We start from the raw sequence: 16334 nt of genomic DNA on the forward strand, positions 1-16334 counted from the left end.
ACTAGTAAGTAGTTACTATCGGACAAAAGCAAAATAATAATAAATATCTATATAGTAAAAACATGCTTTTTGAAATAATTCCAAACTAGGCCAATAAGGCCTAGTTTGGAATTATTTCAAAAAGCATATTTTTTATGAAAAATGTTCTCGAAACAAAAAATACAGATTTTCATTATTATTTTGCTTTTGTCCGATAGTAACTACTGTTATCGTATTGGATTCTATTATATTACATTTTAGATAGGTATATATCTTTATCCATGTCCCTAAACATCAATATTACCCAGTTTCATGTATTTAATAAGTACCAAAAAGTGCATAAAAATATTACGTGTATATATTACTATCGGTCAAATATTATGTATTATTATTATCGTAGACATGTAACATCGTCAACTTGCCTCCCTGCATATGATGACACAATTACGAAGCAACGCATAAAATTAAACTACGCTAATACAATTTTAATGTTTATATTAAACACTAAACTTTGATTTACATTTCCCGTATACAATTTTGTGAATATGCAATAGAAATAAGTTCTAGAATATGCATTCAAAATGTAAGGGAATTGATGCCAAAATCACTAACATTTAGTTTAGGTACTATAGCTCGCTGGCCATGCCAAATTGTGCACTAGGTGTTGTTTTGATGACCCAATTCAAATGATAGCCTTGTAAATGGTGGTGATATATGCATTATCACATTCCGAATCATTAAATCTAATCTAAAGAATGTCACACCCAATTAACACGAATACCGATGCATCACTATTTTTATTCATCGATTTAATATTTTGATTTACCATCCAAAAGTTTTTGTAAACATTGGCATTGGTACCTATATCTAAGTCCATTCAGTCTGAATTTTATATCTTTCGTACGTTGTAAATATATGACGATTACCATGTACTCCCTACATCTAAGTAACAGATCATATGAGTGCTAATCAACTTGTTAATTGAATTAGGTATCTGTAATATATGACAACTTGAGATGCAAAAGACCGTGCTAAGTGGGGTCGAAAAAGTAGTAAAGTGGACCTGGGCTCCGACGTTTAATGGAAAAAGAAACCGGGAAAACAGTGTGCAGTATTTTCTTATTTTAGGAAACAAAAATAAATCGTTGTTTACCTACATTTTTTTCACGGTTTACGACTGAGTCCAATTGCGATGGAATGGAAGCATGATTAAAAAGTGTGACAGAGTGAAGTTTGCATAGAAATAGCTTATGTCGTGCTTGGCACGGCGTCAAATTCGGCGATGGACGCGCTCTGTATAAACAGCGCGTTTCTGGAGCTTTGTGAAAAACAATGACATACACTCGAGGTAAATAAACCATACTATGATGGATCACATCGTAGGAACCGTGTACATATGCTCCTTCAAAGAACGTACTAAATCAACCCGTCTATTGTTACACAAACACTCTAGAAACATCAAAAAAGACTACAGTTGCGCGTTTTGTAAATTTTAACACGAGAGTAAAATGTCGAGTACCCATATTGTATAATGAGAAATCCTGGCGAGTCAACTTTGCATAATTAAAACTTGCATATGTACGTTTAGGTGGTTAGGGTTGTTTTTTTAATATAATGGCAGATTCCATATAATGGTAGAAATATAAAATTTTGCATAGGTCCACGTTTTTTGTAATAGACACAAAACAGAATCTACTAACAAATGCTAAACTAAACGAAGTTAAATGTAGTATCTAAGTAAATCGTCCACATCAATACATATAATAAAATTGAAGAAAGGCCAAATTTGTACATTAGATATATTTTTTAATTCTTCATGGAATATACTTAGTTATTGATATAGATGACGAAAATATAGTTTTGGAAATTTTTGTCTGTCTGTCTGTCTGTCTGTCTGAACGCGCATCACTCGAAATCTACTGGACCGATTTGCTTGAAATTTGGTACGTAGGTACCTTATATACCGGGTTAACATCTTAGATACATTTCATCCCGGTAAATAGTCAGGTTCCCGTAGGATAATTGAAAAACTAATTATGAATCGAAAATGCCTCGGAATCACGGGTTAACATCTTATAGACATTTCACCCCGGAAAATGGGGAGGGTCCTGTAGGAAAATTAGATACATTTCATTCCGGTACATGGTCAGGTTCCCGTAGGATAATTGAAAAACTAATTATGAATCAAAAAATCCTCGGAATCCTGGGTTAACATCTTATAGACATTTCGTCCCGGAAATTTAGATACATTTCATCCCAGTAAATGGTCAGGTTCCCGTAGGATAATTGAAAAACTAATTACGAATCAATAATTCCTCGAAAACCCGGGTTAACATCTTATAGACATTTCATCACTAAGAGAGGATTTTTGGAAATTCTACCCCGAAAACCTGGAAATATGAAAGTTCGTGACCGTTGCACCGTTGAAGTTAGTGACTTGAAAATTTGGATTTTGGTTGTTTACAACAAAGTAATGAATACGTATTTCGGATTTTTCTGAAAATTAACCCTCAACCCCTTCAAAAGGGGGCTGAAAGATTGTATAATAATAATAATTAGAACTTAACACAATTTTCAAGATAAAAAGCTGAAAATTGGCACACTTACTTTTTATAGTAAATAACAGTAATAGTAAATACAAAAAATGTTTAATTTACGTTTGTGATTAATAAAAAACCAGGACGTAAAACATCATGGAAAATGGGACGGGACGCGTTGCAGAAAGCAGGAATATGTAGGAAACGGTACGGGATATCTACATTACATAACAGGAAGCAGGACAAGTTTGCGGGACGAGACACGCAGCGGGAAACAGGAAATTGAACTAAAGATGAGAAAAAATGCTAATTTGAATCAAATATGTTTACCAGTCTTACAGAGTACGCGATAAAAAATTAGTGAGATTTTGCTATGAAATTGACGCAGGCGAACCTGCGGGCAAAAGCTAGTTATCAATAAGAACTTACAATAAGTGTGCTGTACTTGTATCATACTGACCGTACCATAAAATATAACCCTGTGAAAATTTCAACTTTAATAATTGTTACTAAGCGAATATATATAATAAACGGTATAAGAACTGAAGGGTAGAAGAGAAGAAAGGTAAAATTAATTTGTTTTAACTAAACTAAATTCTGTATAATTGATGTTGCGAAGTGTTGGGCAATGGATTGTAGACTAAACATCAGAATATCGTCCTTGATTAAAGAAAATATAGCACATCAAAGAATGACTGTATTTCACTCCTGAGGTACCTCAGATTGCGTAATGAGAAGGAAATACATAAAATCGACCTAGAAACCATAATGAAGCGAGACAAGGCTAGATTTGATATTGATCAGATGCTACCAATAGATAACACCAAAGTAGCTAAATCAAGAGTGATGATACCCAAGTAATATTGGTGACAAACTAAGGGCGAGTTGCACCAGTCAACTTTGACGTTAGTTTTGAAAGAAGCGTAGGTATTTTGCGTTTTTCTGCGCAGGTAAAAGTTAATGTTAATATAATTCAACGAATTTATTAGAATGAAAATTTCTCGACGGATTAATGTTATGGCCAATTTCCCAATTTCATTTGAAATTGTTATCGTTTTTGATTAAATAAACAAACTCCCAACAAAATGTCACGACGGGAACCAAGAATGTTTGGAGTTACAAACATAGTTGCGAATGTTCTCAAAGGCCGAATATTTGACACGGGCCGTTGTCAAACGAATGGAATGCGGCTTTGAGGGATTCCAGTTTAGAGCATATGAGTGATTCCAGCCTTCGCATCGTGCGGGAAAACGACATGGTATGCAACTGCGATGGCAGTCTTGGGTCTCACATATGTATGTACGTTTACAAAATTTATTAGGTTAGATGTGACTATCTCGCATTTATAATATCAACATTTAAAAATTACCTCACTTAATTTTCCAATAAAATTGACACCATTTACTTTGATGTAGGTCGAATACGAACTTAGGTGTAGTCGTAAAATGTATGACAGCATAAATAAAACATTTTATTACGCACCTTTCTTCTACTTCGTGATGTGGTCGCCATACCCTGAAACAAATATCAAATTTAAATTTAAATAAAATACAATGGAAACCATTTTTTTTTTGTTTGTAAACCTCGTTAAATTACCGAATTTCTTTAAGTGGTATTGGTGTCGATTTATTTATAGTTATTGTAGCTAACTCAATGTAATGAATAAATCATAATCGATTTTATCTTCATAATATTTCAGTTAGTAATATTTGTACCAATTTATACCTATGTAAAATGTTTATGTTTACAGAAATTGTCGCAAACTCGGTTTTTTATAAGTATCTGTTATACCTTCGTTCACATTTTATATCCCTAATTACTATGTCATTGATCACTAACATCGAAGCGATTTTAATTTAATCGCAGATTTATAACGAAATGTTAGAGGACGCCGTTTTTCTCAACCCTAAGCTGTGATTTTTGTTCAATATTACACTTCTGAACAAAACTGTACTCTTTCTGAATGACTGATGCTAGACAGCTGCGCCTTCAATCAAATAGATAACTTAAGTACAATATTCTCAAACATTACCAACACTCGCCAGATTACCACTATTTGTATGAAACTCACTAATGTCTTGTCATAGTGTCCATTGACCTCGAATGAATGGCATTTATGAGCCTCTGATGGAAAAATAAGTGCAGCAGACAGCTAACTACTTTATTTTACTATGTCATAAATCGGTGACGGAGATTACAAGTTTTAAATAATTGGCTTTGTTTCAGAACATAACCTCAAAGCATTGCATTTGAATAATGGTCAACGAAGTTAAAACGTCCTGTGATCCAACATATAAATATACCTATTATAAAGTTTAACGACTTTACTATTGTCTGTCTGACTGTTCGCGATAAACTAAAAACTACTTCACTGATTTTCATGCGGTTCACCGATAGATAGTGTGATTCCTGAGAAAAGTTTAGGTTTAGGTTATAATTTATTGTTTTTATCCGAGCGAGGCCGCTAGTCTATAACAAAGCAATTGAGTACTAAATGAAACTATTTCTTGAATTTAAAATTTATAACATACTTACCAGTTGTCTCATTTTTACGATAAATATAAATCTATTACAACATCATAAACGGATATATTTCTTAGTTGAATCGTTTAGGCGGTAGAAAGAAAGTATAAAACAACTGTGAATTTACGCAGCAATCCAAGAAAACACATAAATTAACACTAAGCGAGTTCGCCGAAAAGATCACAACGTTAAACTATAATTAATGAATGCGATAAATTTACTTACATAATGTTTCAGCCGCAGTAACCCGACGCGGATATTCCTAAATACATGACCCCAATGACAGCGCGAATTCATCATCAAGCAGTTCCCGTAACCTGGCCCTGTTCTTGATTTCGGGACAAGTTTCAATCAGAAATAGCAGGAGCAGTGGCCGAGTTGCCCGATTGTGTTCCCATCATCTATTTATAATTGGCAAACTGAACAGTCTGATGCGTGGCTCACAATTGCCACCTCTCAACACTGCAACCGCTCATATTGCTCATAACTCAGTTTCACAAACATGTGATTCCGCGGTCTCACGGTGTTTGGATCTCGTTCAACAACAAAACCTACGCATTTCACGGTCCGGTACCCTAAAATTGCAGATTAGTTAAATACAATGTAGCAGCACGCTGTTTATACCCGACTGCAAAAACGAGTTATAGTTTTATTGATGTTTTGTTCACATCTCAACGACAAAGATATGTTTTGTCCATGTTCTGTCATTTAATTTCATGGATTTTTCGTTTTATTTACGAGCTTTTCTTTTTACTTTCACGAAAATTGACAGGTGTCCGAGCAAAACAATGTTGACATTTTCACTTAAAAGTGATTTTTTGTTTCATGGATTTTACCACAGAAATGTACGAATATATTTTTTCGCTGATCTACAAGAGGGTACAGGTAATCTTTAGAAATATTTGCTTATGTTGCCCGAAGTGTAACGGCGGAAAACTATTGATCGAGTAAACATTAGCTCATGCACTGTGTTAAATATGACACGAGCCGCGTGACACCTTAATGTTAGTCAAAGAGCAAATTAGTCAGAGTATTAATGTTTGGAAAACATTTACGAGTGGGTTGGGTTGAGCACAGTAGGAGCAATAAAAATGCCGCGAAAATTGAACGTATCGAATGCCAGCGTCGAGCGACGCGGCGGCACGCGACGCGGCTCCCCAGTATTACTAGGTATTGCTTGGTCAACGAGTAAATTTTCCGACTGGTTTTCATTACCTGGAATTATACTTGATGCGATCTAACCTTCCGAGCCTCACGACAAAGTTAAATGTATTGTTTTAGGTTTCTTTTCAAGGTTTGTTGTTATGAATCCATACTAATCTATAAGTATCTACATTTACGTTACGTTTTCAAGTACGATGAAGATCGCTATTAACGTTAATTTCCTGCTGTGAAAACTAAAGAAGATAAAAAATAAAGAAGGATATTACCTTTTATTGGACTTATTGAAGGAAATCAAATAATACGAATCTAAGACGAAGACGGAAACTCCGCGCGCTACTCGTGGTTAGATAATAATCGAACATTCAAATTACCACTCAGAAAATCAGCTACGTGAACTAAATATAAATATATACATTTATAATAAAGAAAGAATAGAACTATATAAATAAAGTACAGGCGAGAATTTTGACAAAAGTTCGCTGGTTCATTTCGCATCGATTGGCCCTTCTAGCGGTCGGACCAAACAGATAAAGCCGCTAATTTCACGAATGCTCCAAATCGGTAAAGGAAGTGAAATGTACTTTTTATATAATAAATCTCGAAGACAATATATGTCGAGGCAGAGTTTTATAAATTTGTTCAATCTACAATAAATTTATTTCTCCCTAAATTGGCTTGTCCATCCATATTCCAAGTGAACGGGTAATATGAATAATATGCCTTGTTCGTAATATACATTTATTCAAAGGTTTGCTACACCTACTCATAAAATTGAAGAGAACATAGACCTATTGATTTATTTCGTGTTTAGTTCGCAATAAAGCCGTTTTATCGTCTGTAAACCATTGACTAAGAACCAAAATAAATCTATCATCATTAAAATTGTCAGTTAAAAATAGAGTTATGACTGTGGTTATGATTATGAGGCTATCTTCCAACAAGTCGAACAAGGAAGTTTTGTTCTCAACTATCTACACGACTATCTAGTAATAGTATACGGATCGATGGTGGATCTATCGTTGACTTAAGATACAAAGAAATACGAGTAGGTCGAGAAAGGGAACTTGTAATGTATCATTTAGGTACACACTTGTCTGTCGATATAAAAATATTACGATATCTGTGGTCGACATAGTTTTTTACTCACGATATTCAAATAACGTAAGTAGGTACGAGATACCTTTATCTGTTACTAGAAGACAGCAATGATAATTACGACTACAAGTTTGAAAATGATCTGATTAACCTGACGAATAGTGAATGTTTTGCAGCTACATATTGCCTTAATCAACAACAAGAATAATAAGAATGAAATCCCGTGTCAAATCTGCACAAATCAAACTTATAACAAATCTAAAGGGCATTTCACGATGACTTACTTACATCACAAACGCATAAAGGAATATGAATACCTTAAATATATGTATATGGCAAAGAAAGCAAATACTAAAACAAAAACTTAGGTGCGCATGTACTATATTTACGCTTTTGTGTTGTGTAAGTAAATTAATATACGAGTAGGCCTTTCCATATTTTCATAAGGACCCACTAGGGTCCGAGTGAAGTCACTATAATCAATTCCAAGATTTGATCAGGAAAGCTTTACTTTGTTTGTTTGTAAAGGCCAATGCCGACGTCGCATGCGGATCGATGCGGTCAACCATTGTGGGACAAATTATGATTGCGACAGATAAGGAAATCCTTAAAATACATAGGTACTCATTAACATCCTATATCTCCTTACAGCCGTATTCCTCATGGCTGAGGGTCGTGGTCATATGGAATGAAACACACAGAACGACCCTCGTGGCTATATTAATAACGTCACATATAAAGGGTTCCACGCCGTGTAACATTATGTGACAAAAATAAGAGTAATAAGTCCTGAGTCACATACATTCCTTAAAAACTAAAAAATATAAGAAGTTACAAAAAAACCGCGTATGTATGGCATACATCACGCATCAGGCGTTTTAACAAGTGACTTTAAGATAACTATCTTTACGCTAAATATTTTATGACCGTGAGACCAACCTTGCACTCGCTCAAATAGCCGTTAGCCTGTACTTGGCCAGGGTGACATTGTTACGTAGCAGTGACCGCCTGAAATATTTTGGAAAACCATATACATTTTTAACAAGTTTAACGATAAATTAATATTAACCTGAAAGTACGAAATCAACTGACTAAAAGGATTTTGCATTTCGCCAACTTATCTCTTATCCGATTCAGATATATGATGTGTTAAAATATATTTTCTTAATTTCATTACAAATTGTGTTTGGTGTGTTTTCTTATACAAAAACATAGACGATCAACTGTACGTTTATACAAACGCCTTTGATGCTAACACAACTCAGTTATCGAGATTTCAAACACAGATACCACTGAAACTTAGTCAAACTGAAACTTAACCAAATACAGTTGAAACTTCGCCATTGTGTCCGTCTGTGCTGCCGACATCGATCTACAACAGTAAACATTGCTAAACAACTACAAAGAAACAGCAAACATAATTTCTATGGATTTACGAGTTTCACGCTGAAGAAACCCACCTACGAGAGAACTATGGTCATTGATCATGTCAAGGTTTTAAGCTGTTTTCATATGTTTTTTATTTGAGATTAATTATTTTACCTGATGTTTTACCTACATACTTGTTCAACTTTAAATCTAATCACACATTATAATTTTATATACGTTACTTAGTTACTATAATAAATAAGATTTAATTTCTGAGAAAATTCTTAAATATTATAAAACAAAATCCACTGCCGCGCCTGTTCATTTAAAAACTACGGATTTTCATGCTACTTTCACTGTCGCTTGAATTTAATGAATAAGTATAACAGTAAAGCATAATTTTATGAAGAATTTAGTAGTGAATATTGGAATAGTGGAGCCATGGGTATTTTAACATTTAACATTTAGCATTAACATTTGCTAACAAAAAACGACTACCCGCTTATTCAATTTTGTCTGATCTTCAGAGACATAGTTTTTTCTCATATGATCTATTATGCTTTGATAGTCGACGCATGTTTTCTTTTTTACCACATTTAAAAATTATGAAATTTTGTATAATTTAATAATTAGTAAAACCTACGACGACGTATTCTAACTAAAAAATTAAGTTTCGTATACAAGCAATTTATTGTCATTGTGTAAAGTACTATGTCTATATTTTTTCAATCGAAATCAATTTAACAGTTAATGTTAAATGCATCTTTTTAAATAACTAAGTGACAAGGTCGAAGTCTATCGAAGGTCAAGCAATCAATCACAAGAACACGAGGGTGATTTCATTTCTCTGCAAAAAGTTCTAAATGATCACAAAACAAACACAAAAATTCCCAATAACATTACAATAGCATTTGTCATTTGTATCCACCCACGTGTGCCTTGCTCAACTTGTCAGTTGTTAGACGTGAAATATTTGAAATGTGAAATATTTAATTGTATGTACCTATGACAGATGAAACGTGCGGAGAAAACACTTGTCGCGCGGAGATGGGATGTCGGCGCGAGCTGATGGCCGCTGTTGTGGTGGTCGTGGTGGCTTGCGAGGCGCGAGTGCCGTGTCGCCAGCCTTCGCACGCCGAGTCTCGCGCTTCCTAACGTTTAATGCGCGAGTATTTCGGTAGATCACAGCCATCGGACAAATCACGACCGTGCGACCCGGCCTCAACGAGCACTCTAATAATAAACTTGTTTATATTTTTTATACTCCATGACTTTTATTCTGATTCCACGTAACCTACCGAAAGCAACTTTCGGGAGTCGTGAAGGCCTCGCCGACCTCGAGGGCCACGTGCGCCTAGAAATAGCTGGCGGCGCGACACTATGAACTACGGTAACTACTAGGGAATTTATCGAGAGCGTCGTTCCGCGCCAAAGTTTGTTTTGGTCGATGAGTGGAGCGCTGAAGACGTGGGCGTCAGTGGAGCGGAGGTACATACCGAGATCGTGTCAGAAATGGCGCTGCAGAAGGCGCCGAAGCCGGTAGTGGCGGGAGTCGTGCTAGTGGGGCTGGCGGGCGGGCTACCGCTCGCGCGGTCCATGGCGCGCTGTGCGGGACACTGCCGCGACGCAGCGTTCGCGCCCTCGCGTTACATAAACCCTGAAGCTGCCCGCTGCTCCCACCTGTCTGTTGTCGCTACGTTCTGGCATCACATGCAACCCACAACAATAACACTAAATAATTATAGAAATGCTATTTCGAGCACACGTCAAGTGCGCTTATTAGTAAAACTATTTGCACGCAGTAGTCTTAACATACCGTGTAATGCGACATACAATGTTGACAACAGAATCTGTCAGCGAAGTATAATCAAATCGTTATTAATTAGCTTTGCTCGTAACTTTGAATGGCCGTGAACTAATAATTTCAGAAGAAAATCTATCAATATACTCAAGTAGGCACTATTGTACTCCATACTGTAAAAAATAATATTCAGATAGTTCTATGATTTAAATGCGGTCAAGTCTATATAATATAAATGACTGTATAACAAAGTTTTAATCCAAATACCAGTTTGAAGTACCTATTCAAGATTTAAATATTTTGTATCGATTTTGTAATGACGCTTCGCAAGCCTCAAACTTATATAAATACATCATGATAATTATGTATTAACTTCATTTACGTTTAATCGGCTATGTGCATTGCTATTTGCGTATACGTAGTTGTGTATGCCGAATCACTAATAAGAGGTAAGTAGTATCTAAATAGGTTTTTATTGGATATACCAGTATACCAGTCAACATAACAACATAGCCCCAACGACAGTTGTGCAAATTTACATTTTGTAGAGACATCGTCACGACAATCAACATATAATGTTACGAATATAAAGAAAAATTATCAACTTTCAGTGTCTCACTGATAATTATCGTGTAAGAATGTCCGGTAAAACATTCATAGTAGTAATTATTACTTGCATTGGTTTCACTTGGTCAGTGGCGGAATGTGCAAGGATGAAACGTGTGGTCGGAGGATACGATGTTCCTTGTGGTAAATACACCTAATACAATTTCATTTAACCATGAAATTAAAATAACTTAAATTAATTAACTCCTTTTCCATTAATAATACTTATATATAGTGTTTTCCAATTGAAGAGCTAAATAGGTACAATCAACCACATGTCAAGTTACAATGCATGGACCTCAATGCGACGGTAATAGAGCAGGTTGATTTGCTGTAGACATCAACTGATACAACTCGAGACGAATTGACAGCGTATCTTCAACTGTCAGCGAGTCAAACACATATCGACAAAAAGAGAGTCATAGATTTTTTATTGACAGGTTCATACCAATACATCACATCATTACGGAATTCGATGCTGGAACAAATATGTGGATCAACCATAATTTCCCCCCACTTCGCTTTGACGGCGGCCCACTGCGTCCACGACCATACTGCGCAGTATTCCCTGAGTTTGAACAACTACTGCCTAGTTCCAGATGACTCATACCCGCAAGCTCAGGTGCTGGACATTATTACACATCCTCAGTACGATAAGTAAGACATGATAATTTACAAATGAGAAAAGAAGTGCTCCTCTCATTAGGGGGACATTTTTGTATTTCGGGCATATATTTCTGGTCGTCACATGTGCAATGGTAGTGTGCTGATTACTGACTTACCTGGTAAGGTGATTTGGAGCATATACTTTGCCTTATGAGGTAGTAATTCTTCAACTACGAGCAGGTAAATATAAACACGCACATGATTAAATAATGTAAGAACCATTTCAAAATGTAGATACTTAGACAAACTTAATGTTATAGAATCATTGTTAGATATTGAAATTAGGTTTTTACTGTCCGTCGCAAAATTCCAAGCGTAATGAGACGACGTTGGACTTGCACTACGTGAAGAGAATATTCAAATGATCTCAGCTCCTCTGCAATCTTTAATGCAGCAGATAAGAAAAACCGATATCAAAAAAAAGAAAGAAAATCATATAAGGCCGCCATTACACTTGTACGTTTTATATAATAATCCAAAATTAGTATAAATAATAAGTAACTTACGAAGAATTTAGGTACACGTACAAAACCATTTGGACAAGTTGACTGTTCAGGAAAATAATATCGTTCCGGAGAAAAATCGCTTACGTAACTCGAATAGTATAAAGGCGGCCTAATAACAATTAACATTATTTAGAAAAAACATCGTTGTGCATAAAATATTTGTCTGTTATACCGAATTTACCATGCAGATTATCCGAATTTTATTCAATATTATTAAAAGCTTGAATATAACTAAGTAAATACAGTAAGTATTCGTACCTCTATTACTTACTATTATTGTGTGATTTGTCCTAATATATTTATTTTTTATTATTTATTTCATATTACACAATTGTTATTAGGAAAATTCCTCCTAAATGTTAGGAAAATTCTAATAATGAATATTCGCTGTAATTCCATCAGTCACCAAGGCTAAAATTAACGAAAAACACTGTTTTTCATGCGATATTCAAATACTTTGCATACTGGACAGTTGCCAATGACAATAAAAATGTGGTCTTATTTGGGCTTTCCGCTCTTGGGTACAATTTATCATCGACATGGAATAGATTCAACATCTGTGGTCTTCCGAAAATATCTGAGACGAAATATACCTAACTTATACTTACTTAACCTTATATTTATCGTAAACTTGCAATACATTCCATAGTATTGCAAGTGTACGATTGTTTACCTTACTCAATAAAATTATTCTGCAATTAATTGTGATTTTCAGCAATCTGAGATGATTGTTTATATCAGAGTTAGAATGGTAGTTTATAGTCCTCAACAACAATTAAGAACCTCATAAAACTGTTATCTAACTAAATCAATGCCTGATAAATAACGGTGTGCTTAATTTCAGAGTATCCAACGCTCATGACATATCCATATTACGGATTGACCTAAATTTTTCTGATGTTAGCTGGATTAACGACGCGATCCTCCCCACATCTAGCTTCGGCATTACAGGTGATCGATGCGTAACAGTAAATCGAAATAGATATTGGCCTAGGCTCAAATATAAACGAGTTAATTAATTTTAGTTTGAGAAGTCCGCGAAGAAGTTTATTCCCGGCTTGATTAGATGTTTGCGTAGGAAAATAAATATTTGAGATTGTGAACTACCCTAATATTTTGTGAACTATTTAATAAGTAGGTCTATAAGATGCCTAGGTAGAAAAGACAAATAAAATATATTTAATTATACACTCGTATTACATAATAATTTGTTCTAATTAAAAATTATTACATAGATATGTACTCTAAAGCTATAAATATCTTTTAAAGATCTATGTATGCATATGTACTATCTAAATAAGTACCATGTAAGATACGAAGTACAATACGAAGATAAATAAATTAGGCACAGGTTCTTCATTTACGCACAGTGTGACCATGACCAGACCAACCTTGTCGCAAAGGTCAGGTTCGTGCAAACGTTCAGTATACATCAGCTGCAATTTCAGGTGAATGCTCGATTTATGGCTACGGCTATAGAGACGACAAACAAATTTCGGACACGCTGGTGGCTGCCAACGTGGGGATAATGTCGTTAGACCGGTGCGCGACACTGCTGGGGCCGTACGTCGCTCCTAGCCATGACAGCGGAATGATATGCGCCTTCGGGGGGAAATCTGATGGTTGTCAGGTAAGGATGTGTGTCGTGTGGTCCCACCCTAGAATAGGACCACTCCAAATCCTCCCGTGGATGTCGTACGAGGCGACTAGGGGACTCATAGCCTTAACAGCTAATAGGCAGCAATAACGTTCCCAAAGAGGTTTGACGTCAGGCAAGCGACCGGTTTTAAAATCATAGCGTCAAATTGTAACGATTATTACATGTGAACCCTAAACTTAGGGGCGTCACAGCTCCGAATGGAACCCAGAACAGCTTGGATACCTATGAAGTCATGCAGCGGATTTTACAGACCAGCCTCCAAAAAATAAAAAATACATACCTAAGTGCCATTACCTTCTATCAGTTATGCCTTTCATTGGAGTCAAAGTAAATAGTATATTTTTCGCGTATGAATAAAAAACAAACTTTATACTATTAGTAGAGATAATAGAAGATAAACTCACCATTGTCACCAGTCCCATTCTTTTGACTCAGCAGAAAGTAACTGGAAGCCGGTAGCATTCGGTGTGGGAGTTTAATGTGAATATCCTGTTTTACGTTAATGGAGTCAACTAGCTTCCATGCGTGATCCCGCCAACTGTAAGGAATTTACGAAAATTTTAGTACTCGACAAGTTGATAATAAATGTTTATTGTAGTATAAGAGAAACACTTACCTACAATTATGAAGCAGAAAAACTTGACGAAATTTAATATACATTTCCTCGCATATCTACTTGCATATCAACAAAACAATAAAAAAATTGACAAAAATTGCAGGGTGATTCAGGAGGACCTTTAATTTGCGATGGGAAACTGCAAGGGCTGAGTAGTTACGGCGTCGACTGCGGATTGGCCGGAGCACCCGGTGTCTACGTCAGTACAGGGGCTCACTTGCAGTGGATACGGAACATTACCAATCTACACTGATATTATAAAATTAATCGCCATACCACACATACCCCGTTTGACTTTTTATTGAATTAAATCAATTTATTGTTTTGCAGTGATTTCTGAATTAGGTATAAAACAAATTTTAGTGTGCAAAGATAGTGAATCGTTTACATTTCTTACACTAGCGGTATATGTTTAAAACCTTGGTTTGTAGCCTACTAAATAAAAGACTAAAATGGACCATATCACCCTTTAATCAACAACATTTTTTCTAAACATCATAAGCATCTTATAAACTAAGAAGTTTTGCAGAAAAATGTATCAAGCTTCGAAACATGATGACTACTATTATACTGTGAAGCGAACCGACAAGGGTGCGAACACCGTGTAGTCAGAACTACTACCATTAACTATGCTTAACATTTTAAACATCCAATGTCAAACAAAAGTATTAAATATTATGTTCATAAATAACTTGGGCTTATTACGTGTTTTCAATTCGTTACATTACCTTTTCGCAGTCAACTAATCATAGTGGTATTGTGAAATGATTTGTTAAGTCTATTTAATTTGATACAAGCGCCAAAGAGCAGAAAAAGCTGAATTGAAAACTCGCACTACGCACATAAATATTTGTCTGGTTTCATCGCAACTTAGTTTGTCAACAAATCTCCCGTTCTCTCTTACACCGAAGGTAGACAAAAAAATTGACTAATCGACCCAAATAACACGAAAACCCGTAATGATTATATAAAGCTTAATCTTACTTAAAAGGAAATCTTGCGTTGCTTCACAACAATAAGTAGGTACAATAACCGTATTTTCCTCCATTAAAAAAAATCTTGTATAGAAATGTGGACTGGAAAATATACCAAATTGGCTTCAATATGGCACTATTTTACAATAACACAAATACATAGTCTGCGTATTTTTAAAAATAATTCAGCCTTACTATATATACATTATCTTATGGACATGGAAAAATATAAATATACGTTCTGAATTCTCCTTATTGGTAATTGGTAGCTCTGCGTGTGTCAATAGACTGGTTTATTCCAGGCAAAGTTTACGCCTGGGCGTAAACCAGGCGTAAATACCATCTCTGCGTGTATCTATCTATACAAACCAATAATTATGCAATAGATAATTAACTATACATAGTTAATTATCTATTGCATAATTATTGCATATATTATTATTAGATTATTAGATAATTAACTATACATAGTTAATTATCTATTGCATAATTATTGCATATATTATTATTAGATTATTAGATAATTAACTATACATAGTTAATTATCTATTGCATAATTATTGCATAGTTATTTATCTATTGCATAATTATTGGTTTGTATAGATAGATACACGCAGAGATGGTATTTACGCCTGGTAACGCCAATACAACTATTAAAATAAGTACATATATAAACATCACAATTATGGCTTAAACATAGCGTCATTCATTAAATGAAGTTATACATATATATAGTGCGACAGAGAAAAACAAAGCATCCGCCTACATTCTAAAAAAATAATTAAAATATTCTGATAACAATAGGTTATACTGCCGCACCCTGAATGAATCATTGCACC

At 35.1% G+C, this 16334-nt stretch overlaps 2 protein-coding genes across 6 annotated transcripts in view; one reads left to right on the forward strand and one right to left on the reverse strand.

Moving 5' to 3' along the window:
• Eip63F-1 (Ecdysone-induced protein 63F 1) overlaps positions 1 to 10344 on the reverse strand; it is a 23412-nt gene extending 13068 nt beyond the window's left edge. The window contains exons 1-2 of one of the 3 annotated variants that reach the window (XM_053753245.2): positions 10163 to 10344; positions 3999 to 4031 (exon numbers count right to left, since the gene is read on the reverse strand). In XM_053753245.2, the coding sequence (XP_053609220.1) occupies positions 3999 to 4031; positions 10163 to 10264 (135 nt within the window). In that variant the 5' untranslated portion in view covers positions 10265 to 10344. Of the gene's footprint in view, positions 1 to 3998; positions 4032 to 5264; positions 5543 to 9669; positions 10006 to 10162 lie in introns of those variants that run through there. The other 2 variants (XM_053753247.2, XM_053753246.2) reach the window with 2 other exon arrangements.
• On the forward strand, positions 10083 to 15212 carry LOC128674581 (kallikrein-4-like). Of its 3 annotated transcripts, none has more exons than XM_053753239.1 (5): positions 10083 to 10154; positions 11514 to 11730; positions 13090 to 13196; positions 13694 to 13875; positions 14625 to 15212. In XM_053753239.1, the coding sequence occupies exons 2-5, from the start codon at positions 11549 to 11551 to the stop codon at positions 14772 to 14774; spliced, it is 621 nt and encodes a 206-aa protein (XP_053609214.1). In that variant the 5' UTR covers positions 10083 to 10154; positions 11514 to 11548; the 3' UTR covers positions 14775 to 15212. The 3 variants fall into 3 exon arrangements, with proteins under 3 accessions (XP_053609214.1, XP_053609213.1, XP_053609212.1); XM_053753238.1 differs by lacking the exon at positions 10083 to 10154 and adding an exon at positions 10473 to 10916; XM_053753237.2 differs by lacking the exon at positions 10083 to 10154 and adding an exon at positions 10947 to 11217.
• The last annotated feature ends 1122 nt before the right edge of the window (positions 15213 to 16334 follow it).

The sequence above is a fragment of the Plodia interpunctella genome, chromosome 13 (assembly GCF_027563975.2).
Source record: "Plodia interpunctella isolate USDA-ARS_2022_Savannah chromosome 13, ilPloInte3.2, whole genome shotgun sequence".
In the NCBI taxonomy this organism is placed as follows: domain Eukaryota; kingdom Metazoa; phylum Arthropoda; class Insecta; order Lepidoptera; family Pyralidae; genus Plodia; species Plodia interpunctella.